The sequence below is a fragment of the Grus americana genome, chromosome 16 (genome assembly GCF_028858705.1).
Source record: "Grus americana isolate bGruAme1 chromosome 16, bGruAme1.mat, whole genome shotgun sequence".
NCBI lineage: Eukaryota > Metazoa > Chordata > Aves > Gruiformes > Gruidae > Grus > Grus americana.
This window is the reverse complement of record NC_072867.1, coordinates 5,549,220-5,562,814: the sequence shown is the minus strand read 5'-3', so window position 1 is coordinate 5,562,814 and position 13,595 is coordinate 5,549,220. Positions and strand designations below refer to the sequence as shown.

The following is a 13,595-nucleotide window of genomic DNA, read 5'->3' as shown; positions in this document are numbered from 1 at the left end:
GCAGCCTCTGACCCCCGCAGGGTCCCCGTGGGCTGCGAGGGGGCACGGAGGTACCGGGGCTCCGGGAAGGCACCTCGGGTGCAGGTGTGGGGGCTCCCTGCTGCCCGGCTGGGGTACCGGGGTGAGGAGAGTAGCCCCGGTCCCACCTTGGAAGCGCCCTCGGCGGGAAGGGCGGCGGCCGGTCCCGGGCCCCCCCGCGCCGGCTTTAACCCGCCCGGTGCCCGCTCGGCGGCGGCAAGACACCGGGGAGGTCTCCGGGGTCCGCCGCGACGGAGCCAGGCCTGACCCGGTGCGCTCGGGCTCGCCGCGGCGGGGCTGAGCCCGCCGCCCTTTGTCCGCCGCCCCGGGGCAGGTGCGGGCGGCGCGGCCGGGGACAAAGCGGCTGCGGGCTCCCGGGCTGCTCCAGCCGCGGCCGGACGCGCTCCCCCAGCGCGGTGCGGGCGCGGCTCCCGGCGCTCGGCCCCGGCGCCGCCGGCGGGTTTTATGCGCAGGGCGGCCGGCGGGCCGGCGGGGGTGGGAGGAGCCGGGCAGGTTGTGCCCGCCGGGCCCTCCTCCCTCGCTCCCTCCCCGCCCGGCGGAGAGGGGTCGGGGGAGGGGGCAGCATGGCCTGTCCGTCCGGCCCCTTTTCCAGCGCTCATCTGCCCCGGGAGTGCGGCGCCGCTCCTCGCAGGGAGAAGAGGTCCGAATGGAGACAGACGGCAGCCAGCCCGGCCTCGCCTCCCCGGACTCCCCGCACGACCCCTGGTACCGCTGAAGCGGCCGCCGCCGGCCGGCCCCCCCTCCCTCCCACCCCCCTCCCCGGGTCCCGGCCCCGGCCGCCCCCTCCCCCCCGGCCCCGGCCGCCCGGCCCGGGCAGGCGCGGCGGCGGCGGTGCCGCTGCCAACATGGCCGATCCGCGCCCTCCCCTCCCCGCCCGGCCCCGCCGCCGCCGCCGCCACCACCCCCGCGGGGCGCCGCGGCCCCCCCGGCGCGGCCCCGCTCACGGGTCTCTCCTTCCTCCCCCAGCAAAATGTTCATCGGGGGACTGAGCTGGCAGACCACGCAAGGTGAGCGCCGCGGCGGCCCCGCACCTGCCGCCGGGGCCGGGGGTGGCGGGGCCGGGGCCGGGGCCGAGCCCGGCGGGGGCGGCGGGGCCGGGCCGGGCAGGGACACCCACGGTGGGCGCTGTGCTTGCAGAGGGCTTGCGGGAGTACTTCAGCCAGTTCGGCGAGGTGAAGGAGTGCCTGGTGATGCGGGACCCGCTGACAAAGAGATCCAGGTGAGAGGCCGGGCCCGCGCCTCCCTTCGCCCCCGCCGCGGCCCGGCCGCCACTTTAACCAACTTTCTCTCTTCTCTCCGCATCCCCTCTCCTGCCCGGGCTGCGGGGCTCAGGGGCTTCGGGTTCGTCACGTTCATGGACCAGGCTGGCGTCGACAAGGTCCTGGCCCAATCCAGACATGAACTGGACTCCAAGACGGTGAGATGACTTCTCTCATCTCAGGGGTGCATTTGCCGGCGGAGCGGCTGTGCTTGGAGCAGCCGTCGATTGCGGTGTTTGATTTCCAGTTAGAGGTTGTAAACTATCGATTCCTGATAGGGATCGATCGGCCCCTTCTCTGTCCCGCTCACCAGCGGGTAGCCTAGCTGCCGCCTGAGCACTGGGCTCGCTGTCGACCCGGGGCCGATGTCCTGGTGTGGGTTTGCAGATCCTGGTGATGGTTCTCCTCCCACCCATCGGTCGTAAGGCCCCTGTGAGGAGTGACCGTGGCCCTCTCGGAGCCGGGACACCTGAGCGCGTTTGGGGCAAGGATTCACACAGGGAAACGGATGCGGCTGTGTTTGGGGAGAGGGGAGCCGCCCCTTCTCTCTGTGTGTTGCTGAGTACCGCTCCCTCCCCAGGGGTGCCGTTCCCCAGCGCCCAGGCCCTGCTTCCCCTGGCCACGGTGGCCTGCGCCCTCCCCTCGGCAGAGAGCCTTCGTGCTGCGCGCCCCAGAGACTCTCCCGTGGTTTCCCTGGGCGAAGTTTTTGTAACGGTCATGGAGGTTCAAGACTTTATTGTCTCCGAGCGTGGCCAGCGCCCGCCCATGTGGGCCACCACCGGCCTCTCAGAGCGACCGCGGCTCTGGCCCTCGCTCTGCAAGCTGGGGCTGAGTAGGAGCCCCGGCTGGGCCAGCAGAAAGAGTTCGGTGGCTCCCTGGGTTGGTGTCGTATCGTGCCCAGTCCTGCCTTGCAAATCTGTGGCGCTCAGGAGATGTGCAGGCTGTTTCGGGGGGTGGGGGTGAGGTGTCTGAGTGGGAGGTCCCTTCCCTTTAGTTTTAGCGACTTGCCTTCCCCTGAATTCCTTTTCCGAATTGCTGCCCCAGGGTGAAGGTGAGGGTAGGGATGGGGGAGCAGCGGGGGCTGCGAGGGGGTGGCACTGTGAGGGGAGATGTTCTGGCTCTGGGCACGGGCTGCCGAGGAGTCCAAACGCGCAACTTTATTTCTTCCAGCGCGTGGCTCAGGCGTTCTAGCCTTTATCTTGGCAGAAGGGAGAGGGCGGGAGAGCGAGACCCTCTTTCTTAGGGTTTACAGCGTGAGTTGCAGCGAGATTTATGTCTGTTCCTGTTTAACTGCCTGGATCGCTCCCTTTGATGTGCACAGGTCCTTCCTCCTTATGGGAGCTCCCGGTTAAACCTACCCCAGCCTTCCTGGCCAAGGCTGGGTCCACAGGACTCCCAGCTCTCTTCTTTTCAGGAGTGATGTAAAGTGAGTTTTGCTCTGGGGGAGGGTTTCGGTAAAGTCTTTTGAGGAGGGCCCAGGGCTTTCTCTCTCCTTTTTTTTTTTTTTTTTCTCCCTCTTTTTTTTTTTTTTACTAGCCTGTGTAAACACGGTGTCTGCTCAGCTAGTCCCGTCATGAGCCTGCGGGCTGGCATAGCCCCCTCTTGGAAAGGCAAGTGATGGATGTCTGTTGTAGCAGTAATTCTGAAAGCGTTTTGGGGCTAAGAGCGAGCTGAAACCCGTGATCTCCATTCTTCTCCCCAAACTGCTGCTGCTGCCTGTGCGAAGCCATTCTGCAGCCCACCGTGCGGCCCACGAGGGCAGGGAGGGACGGGCAGGGCAGGAGCAGGCAGGCGCTGCAGGAGAACAGAAGGGCCTCGTGGCACAGGGCGCGTGGGGACCGGCCAGCCATTGAAATTCCCGGCTGCATCTGCTCTGCTCGCCCTGCCGGCACGGCAGAGAGAATGGGGGTAGTTTTGCCAGGACCCTTCCTTTGTTTGGAACTTTGATCCTCTCCTCTCTTCCCGTTTATTTTTTAATTGAGTGTGGTTTTCAGCTGGGTCAGATGTTTTGGGGTGTTTTGCCTGGTAGTTGCCAGGTGAGAGGTTGGTCTTGTGGTACCGCATGGAGCCTCTGTATGGCTTTTCCCTGCTGAGCTGAAAGGCTCTGCTGTGAGTCATGGGTTAAATGACACAAACTCATCTGAATCCTAATTTAGGGTTTTACGAAACTTTGCAGGAAAAGGCCCGGTGTCCTGAAAGGACAGCCGCCTCTCCAAGCTTGGTGTCTCCTGGCAGGCAGCACTTGATAGACAGTGTCTGCCCAACTTGTTGCTTCATTGTTTTCCGATTCTTCCTACCCTAACAAGGGCCGTTGGCCCGATTCTCTGGGGAAACCTTGTGCTTTTCAGACTCTTCTTTGTTTGTAAGCTAGATAGCGGCAGCCTATGGGGTTATTTATGGAAATGCTTGATATGAGAATTGGCTTTGCAGTCTCAAGGTAAAAGATTTGTGTGACTTTGTAAAGCTGTGGCTGGTCACTGCCTTGAAGAGCGGGCTTGGCGGTGCCGGGTCGCCCTGTTGTTTCTTTGTTGCTGTTATGGAGTTTTTGCTGGGTTTGTCTTTTGTGGCGGAGGGAGCGATCTACGGCTCTCAGGCAGCGCTGACTAACGGAGCAAAGGTAGCCGCGGAGGTGCGATGAGCGAACAAACCCAGTCCCGAGGTCTTGAGGGTCCTTCCCTGCCCTCCCCCTGCTTTGGGGCACCGACACCAGCCAGGTTAATGCGGGAGTTACATGATCTCAGCTATTAAATGGTGCCATAGGTGGCCTGAAGAGCGTTACTGAGGAGCCCGGCCGGCCCACTGATAGACCTGCGACATCAGTGGGATTCCTTGTCCCCAAAGCCTTGGGATGTGAAGTGGAAGCAGTTTGCACTCAAGTGACTTCCACTCACCGCAGCCTGATCTCGGGGTTTTGTTTTTTTGGATACAATCTGAGCAGTGCTGAATGCTCTTACTCTTAGCAGATTTCTATCTAGGTTTGTAAAAAGGATCTATTACGTCAGCGGGTGACACTGAAACACAACTCCTCCAGGGCTATTTGTTTTAACACCAGAAATGAGGGAATAAGGTACCAGCGCTTTTGCTTTAATTAGAAAGACTCCAGCCACCGAGGAGCAGTCCAGTTTGAGTAACTTGAGTCCGGCACTGAACTCGCTCCCCTTCGCGTGTTCCCAGGGCTGCCCCTGCAGTCGGTTGCCCTGGCCTCCCTCTACCTGCAACAATAGCTGGTTGTGCAGAAGAATTTGTGAAATGACTGCCTGCTCCCTCCAGCCAGGAGGACGCGTTATCTCTGCCCAGTTGATCACACTCAGGGTAATGAGAAAATGAGGCTGAGCTTAGCATTGCTGAGTATGAAAGCATCTTCTTGGCAGGAGCTGAATGACACTGGCTGAGAAGTAAAAGACAGTAGATTATTGTTTTTGCTTATTATCTGCCATCAACCTCCTGGTCTCCTGCCGTCCCCTGTCCTCAGAATTCGCTGTGGGTGTCTGCACTAGCCAGGAAGCGGTGGGGGGGTGTCTGTGTGTGTGCGTGGGGAGGGTCGGGTCGGTTTGGATGCCCCAGGGAGGCACCGGAGGGTATGCTAATCTGCCAGTGCTTGGAGCTTGGGGAGGGAGGTTTATTTTTGAGTTTATTTGTGCTCTTCACTTTTGCCTCTGTTTACTTACGTGCTGAGTTTATTTATGTTGTAGGCTGTGAGTCAGGATGGAGGTGGGGAAGGCAGGGAGAGAAGCTGGTGGAAGGGCACGGGGAGGCCGAGCTCCGGGGCTGTGTGACAAGTGAAAGGACGTGGGACGGGAGGGTGGCCAGGCTGGAAAGCTGAACAAAGCAGTGAGAGGAGCTGGAGAAACACAGCTTCCTTTTGGGCTGTTTGAGCTGCAGGGCTGATGGGACGATGCTCCAGGCCGCCCTTCCAGCCGCAGCATGTCCAAGTGCAGGGATGAGCCAGACCTGCCTTTACCACAGGTCTTTGTAAGCTGATTTGTAGGTCTGGATCATCCCTGATATGATGTAACTTTACAGGAGTTGCTGTAAAAATAGGCTATAAAGAAAGAGGTGGTGGCTGAGGAGGAGAGGAGGCTTCGTGGGTGTTTGGCTTGCAGCTGCATTAGTGTTGTCCCGGCTTTTGTGGTGGTGTGAGGCCAATGCAGGCACGCGCTCATCCGTGCTGAGCCCAGCAGAACGCACGGCACCTGGATGGCGGCGCGGGGACGGCAGCTCCGGCCGGCGGCAGGTTTATGGAGAAGCTGAACAGGCACAATGGAGGGCTCAGCCTGCAGAGGGGAGGCATCGCGTCATTGTGTGCGGCGCAGCCTGGGGAGAGGGGCAGCATGCTGCCCTGCAGCCACAGCCTCTGCAGCCTACGGGGCTTTGGACTCCTCGGTTTAATTTGTGCTATCCTGTCTGCTCTTTTATTTTCTCACCCTGTGTTTTGTGGGATGAAATGTTTGGCTTTTTGTGCACTGCCTCTTTTCTGTCCTGTTACTACCCAGGTGAGCTCTGTATTTGTAGGTAGAGTGGAGGGGGAGAGCAAAAAGGCAAAAGAAAGCACTTTTAATATGAGGCCGGCGATGCAGGGCACCCAGGGGCAGGCTGAGTGGGAGGGTGCAGCTCAGCCCGTTAATCCCAGCATGTGATGGGCTCTCGGGTGCGTCTGGCCAGCGCTCAGCCGGAGACGGACCACTGCATGCTGGGACTTGTAGTCTCCCTGGATTACACCTTACCAAGAGGGAAAGATGTCTGCAGCCAGCTTCGTTTTATGCACCTCAGGTAGATTCTTTGGGATTTTAGCAAGGTGCCACGTGGGCAGAGACAGCCATGCGCATGGAGGAAACCCTGTGTCTGTAAATAGGCAGCAAAAGCATGTTCACCTGTTCTTCCCCACATCTCTTTCAGATTGACCCGAAGGTAGCGTTCCCCCGCCGAGCACAGCCCAAGGTAAGTACTGCGGGCAGCCCTTGCCGCTCCAAAGGGTGATGAAGTTCATGGTGGTGAATCTTGTCCCTCCATGCAAGGTTGCTGGTGCACACAGCAGAGTCGCTCTCTGGGGTTTGCTCGAGACTCACCTGGAGTGGGAGCTGCTGTGCTGCACCACCAGTATGACGTGCTGTGCTGTGGAACGCTCCTCTTGGACTTGCAGTGCAGCGCTGGGGGTTTGCGTGGTGCTGGAGGAACCAGGAGGGCCCTTGGTTGCACTTTAGGATGCACTAGTTAGAGCTGCTGAAATAAATGCTGCCCAGGGTGAACTTAGTCCTTTCGAGGTTGCAGCCAGTGCCTGGAAGTTTCAGGCCTTAGGAGATACAGCTCCATGCTGCAATGTGATACAGGTGGAAAGAGCGTTGTGTGTATGAATAGGTGTATGGCAGGGAGGGGGAGAAGGATTTAATTTTGTGAAATGTCCTTTTGTGCTTCAGCACCAGAAAAAGCAGAAGGAGTTTGGTGTTGCACCTTATCTACAAGAGGCTCTGGCATCAAAATGCACAGGAACTTTTTCCAGGTGTGCAGCTAGAAACTTTTAACTGAGGAGCCAGCAGCAGGCTGGAGGCTGCCTTTAGACTTTGAATCTCCCTCTAACTTTGCTGTTGGATGGGAGTTTTAAAGTTCAGAGTCTCTATTCCAAGTGCTGTCATGGGAGAAAGAGCTGGGGAGAAGCAGCGTCAAGAAGCAAAGAGGGAAGAGGAGACTGGTGCCGGGAGGGAAATAAGGGGGATCAGGCACTGAGAACAATTGGTGAGCAGGTATCCTGAGTAACTGGAGCCAGGAAGCACATGGTAGGAATTGGGTTAATTCCATTAAGCAGTTTGGTGACAGAAGGTGCTTTAGTGTTAGAACGGGCTGCTCTCCAAGCCAGGGAATTGCTGCGGATTAGCCCTATGCTCTTTGGGGTAATTAGGACCATGTGTTCCTCTGAGAGCAGGGGTGTAGCCAAGCAGCTAAGGGGAGGATGCAGCTGGAGAGCCAGTTCAAAGGATGTCGGTGTGCCTCAGTCTGGCAGCAATGGCCCCTCTCAGGGTAGTTAGTTTTCCTCCTTGTCCCAGTTGCATGAGTGACAAGTGGCAGAGGGATCTTCTCTTTGCCTTCTTGCAAACTGGGAGTTGACTGGGTTCCATTTTGGTGACAGGGGAATGGGTGTGAAATGAGGCTTACTCCATGCAAGACTGGATGCTGCGTGATTTGCAAGCTAGGAGGGCGAAGCCTGGGGAGCCTACCTGCGCTGGCAGGCCTCCTGCCTGTCTTTCCGCTCTGGGAAGCAGAGCAGGCATCTCTGGAGGAGGCTGGCTGTGCAGAGTGGCAGGGCTGCGGGAAGAGCTGGAGGGCTGGGGAGGCGACGGTGGTGCCCCGTGCCTTCGGGGTGGTGTGAAGGTGCCAAGAGAGTAACAGCAGGTTAGCGAAGGGAGAGGCTGGTAGCGTGCTGTCTGATGATGAGATTGGGCGCTGGCAAGCATGATGGGACGGTGCAAGGGTGAGAGCATGCTTTGGGGTCTGGTGTGGGACAGACCTGCTGGCCGTGTTTGGCCAGGGGGCCTTGAGAAGGTGGGAGCTCGGCTGCAGCAAAGGGGCAGGCGCCAGAGGGGAGTTAGTGGTCGTTTGTCTCATTCTCCGCTCACTCTGGGTTTATTCGGTGAATTCCTGTCCTTCCCTTTTCCAGATGGTGACCCGAACGAAGAAGATATTTGTGGGTGGTCTGTCCGTGAACACTACTGTGGAGGATGTGAAACAATATTTCGAGCAGTTTGGGAAGGTAAGTCTCTTGAGTGGTGTTGGATCAAAGCTGTTGCTTCTGGGGCAAAAAGGAGTTTTCTGAACTTCTGCGGAGGTGTGATTAGGAGTCTGTGAGTCTTCTGCATGGGGTTAAGAAGACTGAAGGTCAGTTACAGATGTTGGATGGCTGTAATGTCTTTGTAGAGGCTACAGCCAGTGACTCCTGCCCTGTGTTGATTTGAAACAAAGAGTTTGTGCTTGTTCCTGGGGTCAGTAGGACCTGGGCTAAGGGAAATGGGTTTCCATTTTTTCCCTATCCAAAGGCTTCTCATGGCATTTTGGTCCTGCAGATTTGCAGTTTGTTTAAATGCTGGAGGAAGGCTTGTAGACACTCCTAACAGTGCGGCTGCGGTGTCAGACCTGTGATTTTGGCCTGTCTCTAACTCTAAGCCTTGTGATTGATATTTTGGTAATCCTTTATTAAAATAAGCCTTTTGGTCCTGAAACTGCTTCTGCTGAGTCTTGGGCAAGTGGTGATGTTGGTTTTTTGATATTTGAAAAAAATTTGGCACTATGGCTGTCCCTCGTGTTGGTCTGGCTCTTCTGTGCCAGCTGGTGGCTTAGGGGAGGGTGGGCTTCTGTGGGTTGAAGTCACTTGTGCCGTGGTCTGTGAAAGCCAGATGTGCAAATTGCGAGTCGGGACCGAATCAGAGGATAGAAGGGAGCTCAGCCTTGGCCCTTCAGTCCCCTATCAGGCAGTTGTGAGCATCCCCTGGAGCAATCTCAGTAGTATTAGACTGAAGGATCCCAAGATTTTCAATGGGATTAGGAACTGAAGGGGATCACCGTAGCCAAATGTTGAATGCAGTCACCTCTGGGGCAGGGCACTGTCAGTTGGTGGTGGTGTGTGCGAGTTTGCTGTTTGGGGCAGGACGTGTTGGATTCTGTAGCTGTTGGGACCTTCCTGCCCAGCTTGGGGGGACAGAACACAGTTTGCTGGGCGGTAATCTGGCCAGGATGTTGCTGATAGCATCATAGATGTGGAGGAATACCCTCTTCTGAAGAAGATCCTGCAAAAGGGTGATGTTACGTTAGGGCACATTAATTGGTGAAAGGAAAGGGAGTTTTGTAACCAGTTTTGCCATACCATTGGAACTTTTGGGCAGAAAGTTTGGAACTAGTGTTTGCTCAGTACCTTTGTTCAGCTTCCTGAAGTCAAACCTGCGTGTGCTGGGATGCTTTCGTGACTGCAAAGTGGGACTCCTCTGTATTTCTGTTCAGTCCAAAAAGAAAGTGGCAATAGCAAAACCAGTCAGATGCTCAGATCCCCATGCTTGCAGGTCGTTATCTCTATGTGGTTGTATTTTCTGTGAGAAATAAGCAAACTATTGTGTCCCCAAGAGCTTTTACATGGTGTCACTGAAGGTGTCACTGCTAAAGGTGGTGCTGTTCGTATGTTTGTGTAGTCTGAAGGTTGTTAGTTTGATTTGTGTGTGCTTCTGTGCAGCTGATGGATGCATGTGATAGGAAAACAAAATGTCTTGGGCGTAATCCTCTTTTAACCTTAACTGTACCTCTGATAATTTGAAGCAGAAGCATGTGATGTGGCACTTGGTCTACAAGCAGTTACAGTTTCTCTAGTTTAAGAAATACTTTCCAGTTCTTTTGGGGTGTTAATGCTGTTGTGTTCCTCTTGTTTAATGGTCACGTGCTGAAAGGTGTCCTGACGTCAGAAGACTGGCAAGAACTGGTTGTGTCAGATTGTTTTCTTGGGACTGGGCAGAAGGGAGAGTTCTGCATAGCTCAGTGCGATTCATTTCCGAAGAACCAGCATCCTGGACAACATCTAGCACTCAAAATCTGCATGAGGCCAGTGCAGCTGGCCTATTGGCTGTGGGGAATTTCCGTGGGGAGAGGTCAGGGTTGGTCAGATTGACTCTCTGGTTTTGGGGCAGTTTTCTGACTCATCTGGCCATTTCAGCTGAGGAGAGACTCTTCAGAGCTCTTGTATAAAGCATATCTCCTGGCCTGTAACCATCCTATAGGATAAGCCTCAAATAATTCATGAAGGCTAGGAGAACTGTTTCCTGGGAAATTCTCTCCAGTCGGTAGCTCCATTTGGCTGATGTGTGGGATCAGGGGAAAGTGTGTTTTGGAGAAAAGCCTCCGTGGCCATCAGCTCTGGGGTTCTGAGCTCTGAATGTGCCGCCCTGTAGTTTCTAGGGCTTAGAAGAGTCTGTTGCCTTCAATTTCAGATGTGACTCATGGAGAACATGAGTTTGGTACACAGGCTCTTTTGGTGTTCATTTATGATACTCTGGGGTCTCCTGGCTTTCCAAGGTCTCCTAGGATCTTGACTTCTTCAGAGGTACTCTTGGCACCTGACTCTGGTCTTCATCTGCTCCATTTATGGCATCTTTAAGTGAGAGGTGGTGAAGCTTCAATTGTGTCATCCTCATCTTGGAAAGCCTCTCTGAAAAAATCTTTTCTAAGTAATTTGGGCCAGTACTACTTCTGGAATTGGATTGGGACTGTCTGGAAAGGAATTGTTAAGGATGCCCTTTTAAAGCATTTACTTGGAGGATTTACCCTCCGAGGAAATGGCTTTGTCTGTGTTCCCTCTTATTCTGAGCAGGCCCACAGTTTTCTAGGATCTGACAGGAGAAAAACCACTCCTCTTTCCTCCTGCCTGTCCGGGGAGGCAGGGGAACGCTTAGAATCTAGAGAGGAGAGAGCAGAGAGTCCAAGTCATTCTGTCTGGATTCCTCAAGATCAAGGTGTCAGGTTGCCAGGGGTGACTTTTAGTCAATCTTTGGGAATCCAGTGGCAAGCTCAGGTTGGATCTCGGCTTCAGGGAGAGATGATCATTTGCTGATGAGGACAAGGGAGTACAGACTGCTGAATGGGTCTTGCGTGAAGGTTATCTTCTAGGTAATCCTCAGGCCGCAAGCCGAAGAGTGTGTTAGATTTGCCACCACTTAAGGCCTTTAAATTAGGATAGATGCTTTTGGGAAAAAAACATTTTAGTCCAGACAGAAAGGATGCACGTGCTGTAGGAATTACGAGAGGAAGTGCTATGGCCTGCAGTACAGATGAGGTCAAATTAGATTATCATAATGTTCTCTCTAGTCCAAATCTGTGAACTGCAGTTCGCAAGTCTACCAGGGTAGCTGGTGTCAGTGCATGTTGGGTCAGAAACAACACACCTTGTGTGTCCGTTAGCAGGGAAAAAAATGGAAGTTTGGTTGGGCTGGAGATGAAATGGTTTCCCATTTCATCAAACAAAATTCCCAAGTCTGATTTTTCCATTTTGGCATTTTTGATTACTTGCCTATTTTTGGTTTGTTTTCTTTCCTTGCTGTGTCCAAAACCTCTCAGCTTTGTAAAATGCAAGTGGCAAAAGAAAAATAGAAATGTGTGAGGAGGAAATCCATGAGTATTACTTAGGGATAAAGGAAGAAAGGGAGAGGCTAGCACCCCAGTTCTTCATATCAAAATACTTGGTTTTAACAGGCACAAAAGGTGACGCTTCAAAGAGGATCCCAAATACAGTGTGAGTTCCTTTGCTTCAAAGAAGGATCACTTTATTTTTTTCTTCTTCCAAAACTGTGAATGAAAAATATGGGCTGCAGTTTTCCTGAGAAAGAAAATACAAAGGGGTTTTGGTTTTGGTTTTTTTTTTTTAGTACAGTGAGAGAGACTGAGAAGTGCTCTCAAGCTGGCTATGGTTTGTCAGGTGCAGCCACTAGGGCTTTGAACATAGCGGGATATCTAGGAAACACTTCTGGCTCCAAAACTTGAATCTCTCCGAGATGCAAGCTGAGGCCATGGACATGCTTTCTAAAGGAGATTATTTCTTCAACTGTAGGACAGGAGTCCTGGAAAGAATTACATTCACAGTATGTGTAGCCAAGTGTCTTGGCTTAAGTTGGATGGTGTTGGAGATCTTTAGACTGCACAAGGAATTATTTCAACAGCCTCTCTTGATTCAGGCTACTACCCTCACTGAAACGTGAAACAGAGGAGGAAGATATCTTGCACCTACCACCTCAGGCGTAGCTAGTCCTCTGTCTAGTTCAACACGTATGAGGATGCCTCAGAGAGGCTCAAGTCCCAACTTCTTCCTTTTCTACTTCAACCTGTGGGAGGGAACATGTTATCTTGTATTATTTTTTGGGGGTAGAAGAGGTTGTCCATCAGAGTAATTTCTTTGGACCGTTGGGTCTCTGATCTTGTAAGCGAGGTTATTTGTTTCAAATCATAACTGAAAATACTCAGATCGTCTTTCTTTTTCAAGGGTTGGTCTGATGAGGTTTTGCGGTAGAGAAAGTCAAATAAATTGCAAGATAGGAGGCTCAGAACAAATAAGGTCTTTTTGCCATGGAGCTTATCTAAGCTGTGAAATCTTTGCCCCAGGACGTTGTTGCTAAAATTTGCATGGGCTCCAAAATGATTGGAAAAATTCATGGAAAGTCTTTTAAATACACAGACACTCCTTTGAGTTCAGGAAATCCCAGAATCACAAATGGCTGGAAGATAATGGAGTATTCTGGGGTCTGTCATAATATCCTTGCCTTGTCTTTATGTTCTTCAAAAGGTGTCTGTTGTTGGTTGGTATCTTGGGGGGTGTTGGGCAAGGTGGACCTCTGCTCTAACGTGGTGCAACCAGTCTTTAGTTTATCAGAAGCTGGTCCTTTCAGAAACTAGAAAGGCAGAGATACCAGAAGAAATGGGGACCCGGTGTTTGAACTCATGGTTTTCTTGTGTGCTTTTGCATTTTGTGAAGCAGAAGTTCAAGAAGTATACTCACAATGATGTCTTTGCATGACTCACTAATCAGCTGTGGCTCCAAGGGTGCTTGAAAAGTGCTTAAAAACAGTCTGCATCTCTCCATGGGCCCACAGGTGATCTGCGTGTGTGGATGAGTCGGTCACGAAAGCTCAGCCTCTCTGTGAGGCAGATCGTGCCCGGAGAGAGATCTGCTCTCTAAAAATATCCTGGAAGCAAACAAGAAAAAAGATCTGCTGAGGTCCGAGGGCGATTCTGACCTTTAGGCTGCCATCTAATACACTGTCCAAATTCTGGACCGTTTGCCTCAGATGGGTTCTGAGATCTCACTTGGGCAGCAACTCTTGTCCTGTACCGACCAAGAGAAAACCACAGTATAGGAGGCGCTGGATTTGATGAGAGTTTGTGTCTGTCATAAATGCATATTCATGTACACCTGCCAGAAAAATGGTGTGGTTGACTTGGGTATATGAAATGAGTTTTCCCTGCTGACTAATTGGAGAACCTTCAGATACTGATGGGGAATATCTTTATAGGAAGACTTGTTCCTGTGCTCATGGTGGGCATGATTTCCCTCACTTTTGATCGGGAGAATGTTAATTAATTAATCCTTAATCTGCCGCTCTCTGGAAGTTTCGGGGATCAAAGCTACTTGTCAACCTGCTGTGGATTTCCAAACTGGATTTTGGATTTTCTTCCACAGATCAGAGGGCAATTTATGCAAATTCTCACATGTAACATGGTTGCAATGAACAGATGGGGAGGGGAGGAGAAGGGGAATCTGATCACCTCTCTTGCGGCAGTAGG

The 13,595-nt window shown here is 53.4% G+C and overlaps 1 protein-coding gene across 4 annotated transcripts in view; it reads left to right on the top strand.

Moving 5' to 3' along the window:
• The first annotated feature begins 483 nt into the window (after positions 1–483).
• Positions 484–13,595, top strand: part of MSI1 (musashi RNA binding protein 1) — a 31,434-nt gene continuing 18,322 nt past the window's right edge. For 3 of the 4 annotated variants that reach the window (XM_054844601.1, XM_054844600.1, XM_054844599.1), the window contains exons 1-6: positions 541–744; positions 1,006–1,046; positions 1,177–1,258; positions 1,372–1,456; positions 6,195–6,236; positions 7,948–8,040. In XM_054844601.1, the coding sequence (XP_054700576.1) occupies positions 686–744; positions 1,006–1,046; positions 1,177–1,258; positions 1,372–1,456; positions 6,195–6,236; positions 7,948–8,040 (402 nt within the window). In that variant the 5' untranslated portion in view covers positions 541–685. Of the gene's footprint in view, positions 745–1,005; positions 1,047–1,176; positions 1,457–6,194; positions 6,237–7,947; positions 8,041–13,595 lie in introns of all 4 variants that reach the window. The other variant, XM_054844598.1, reaches the window with a different exon arrangement.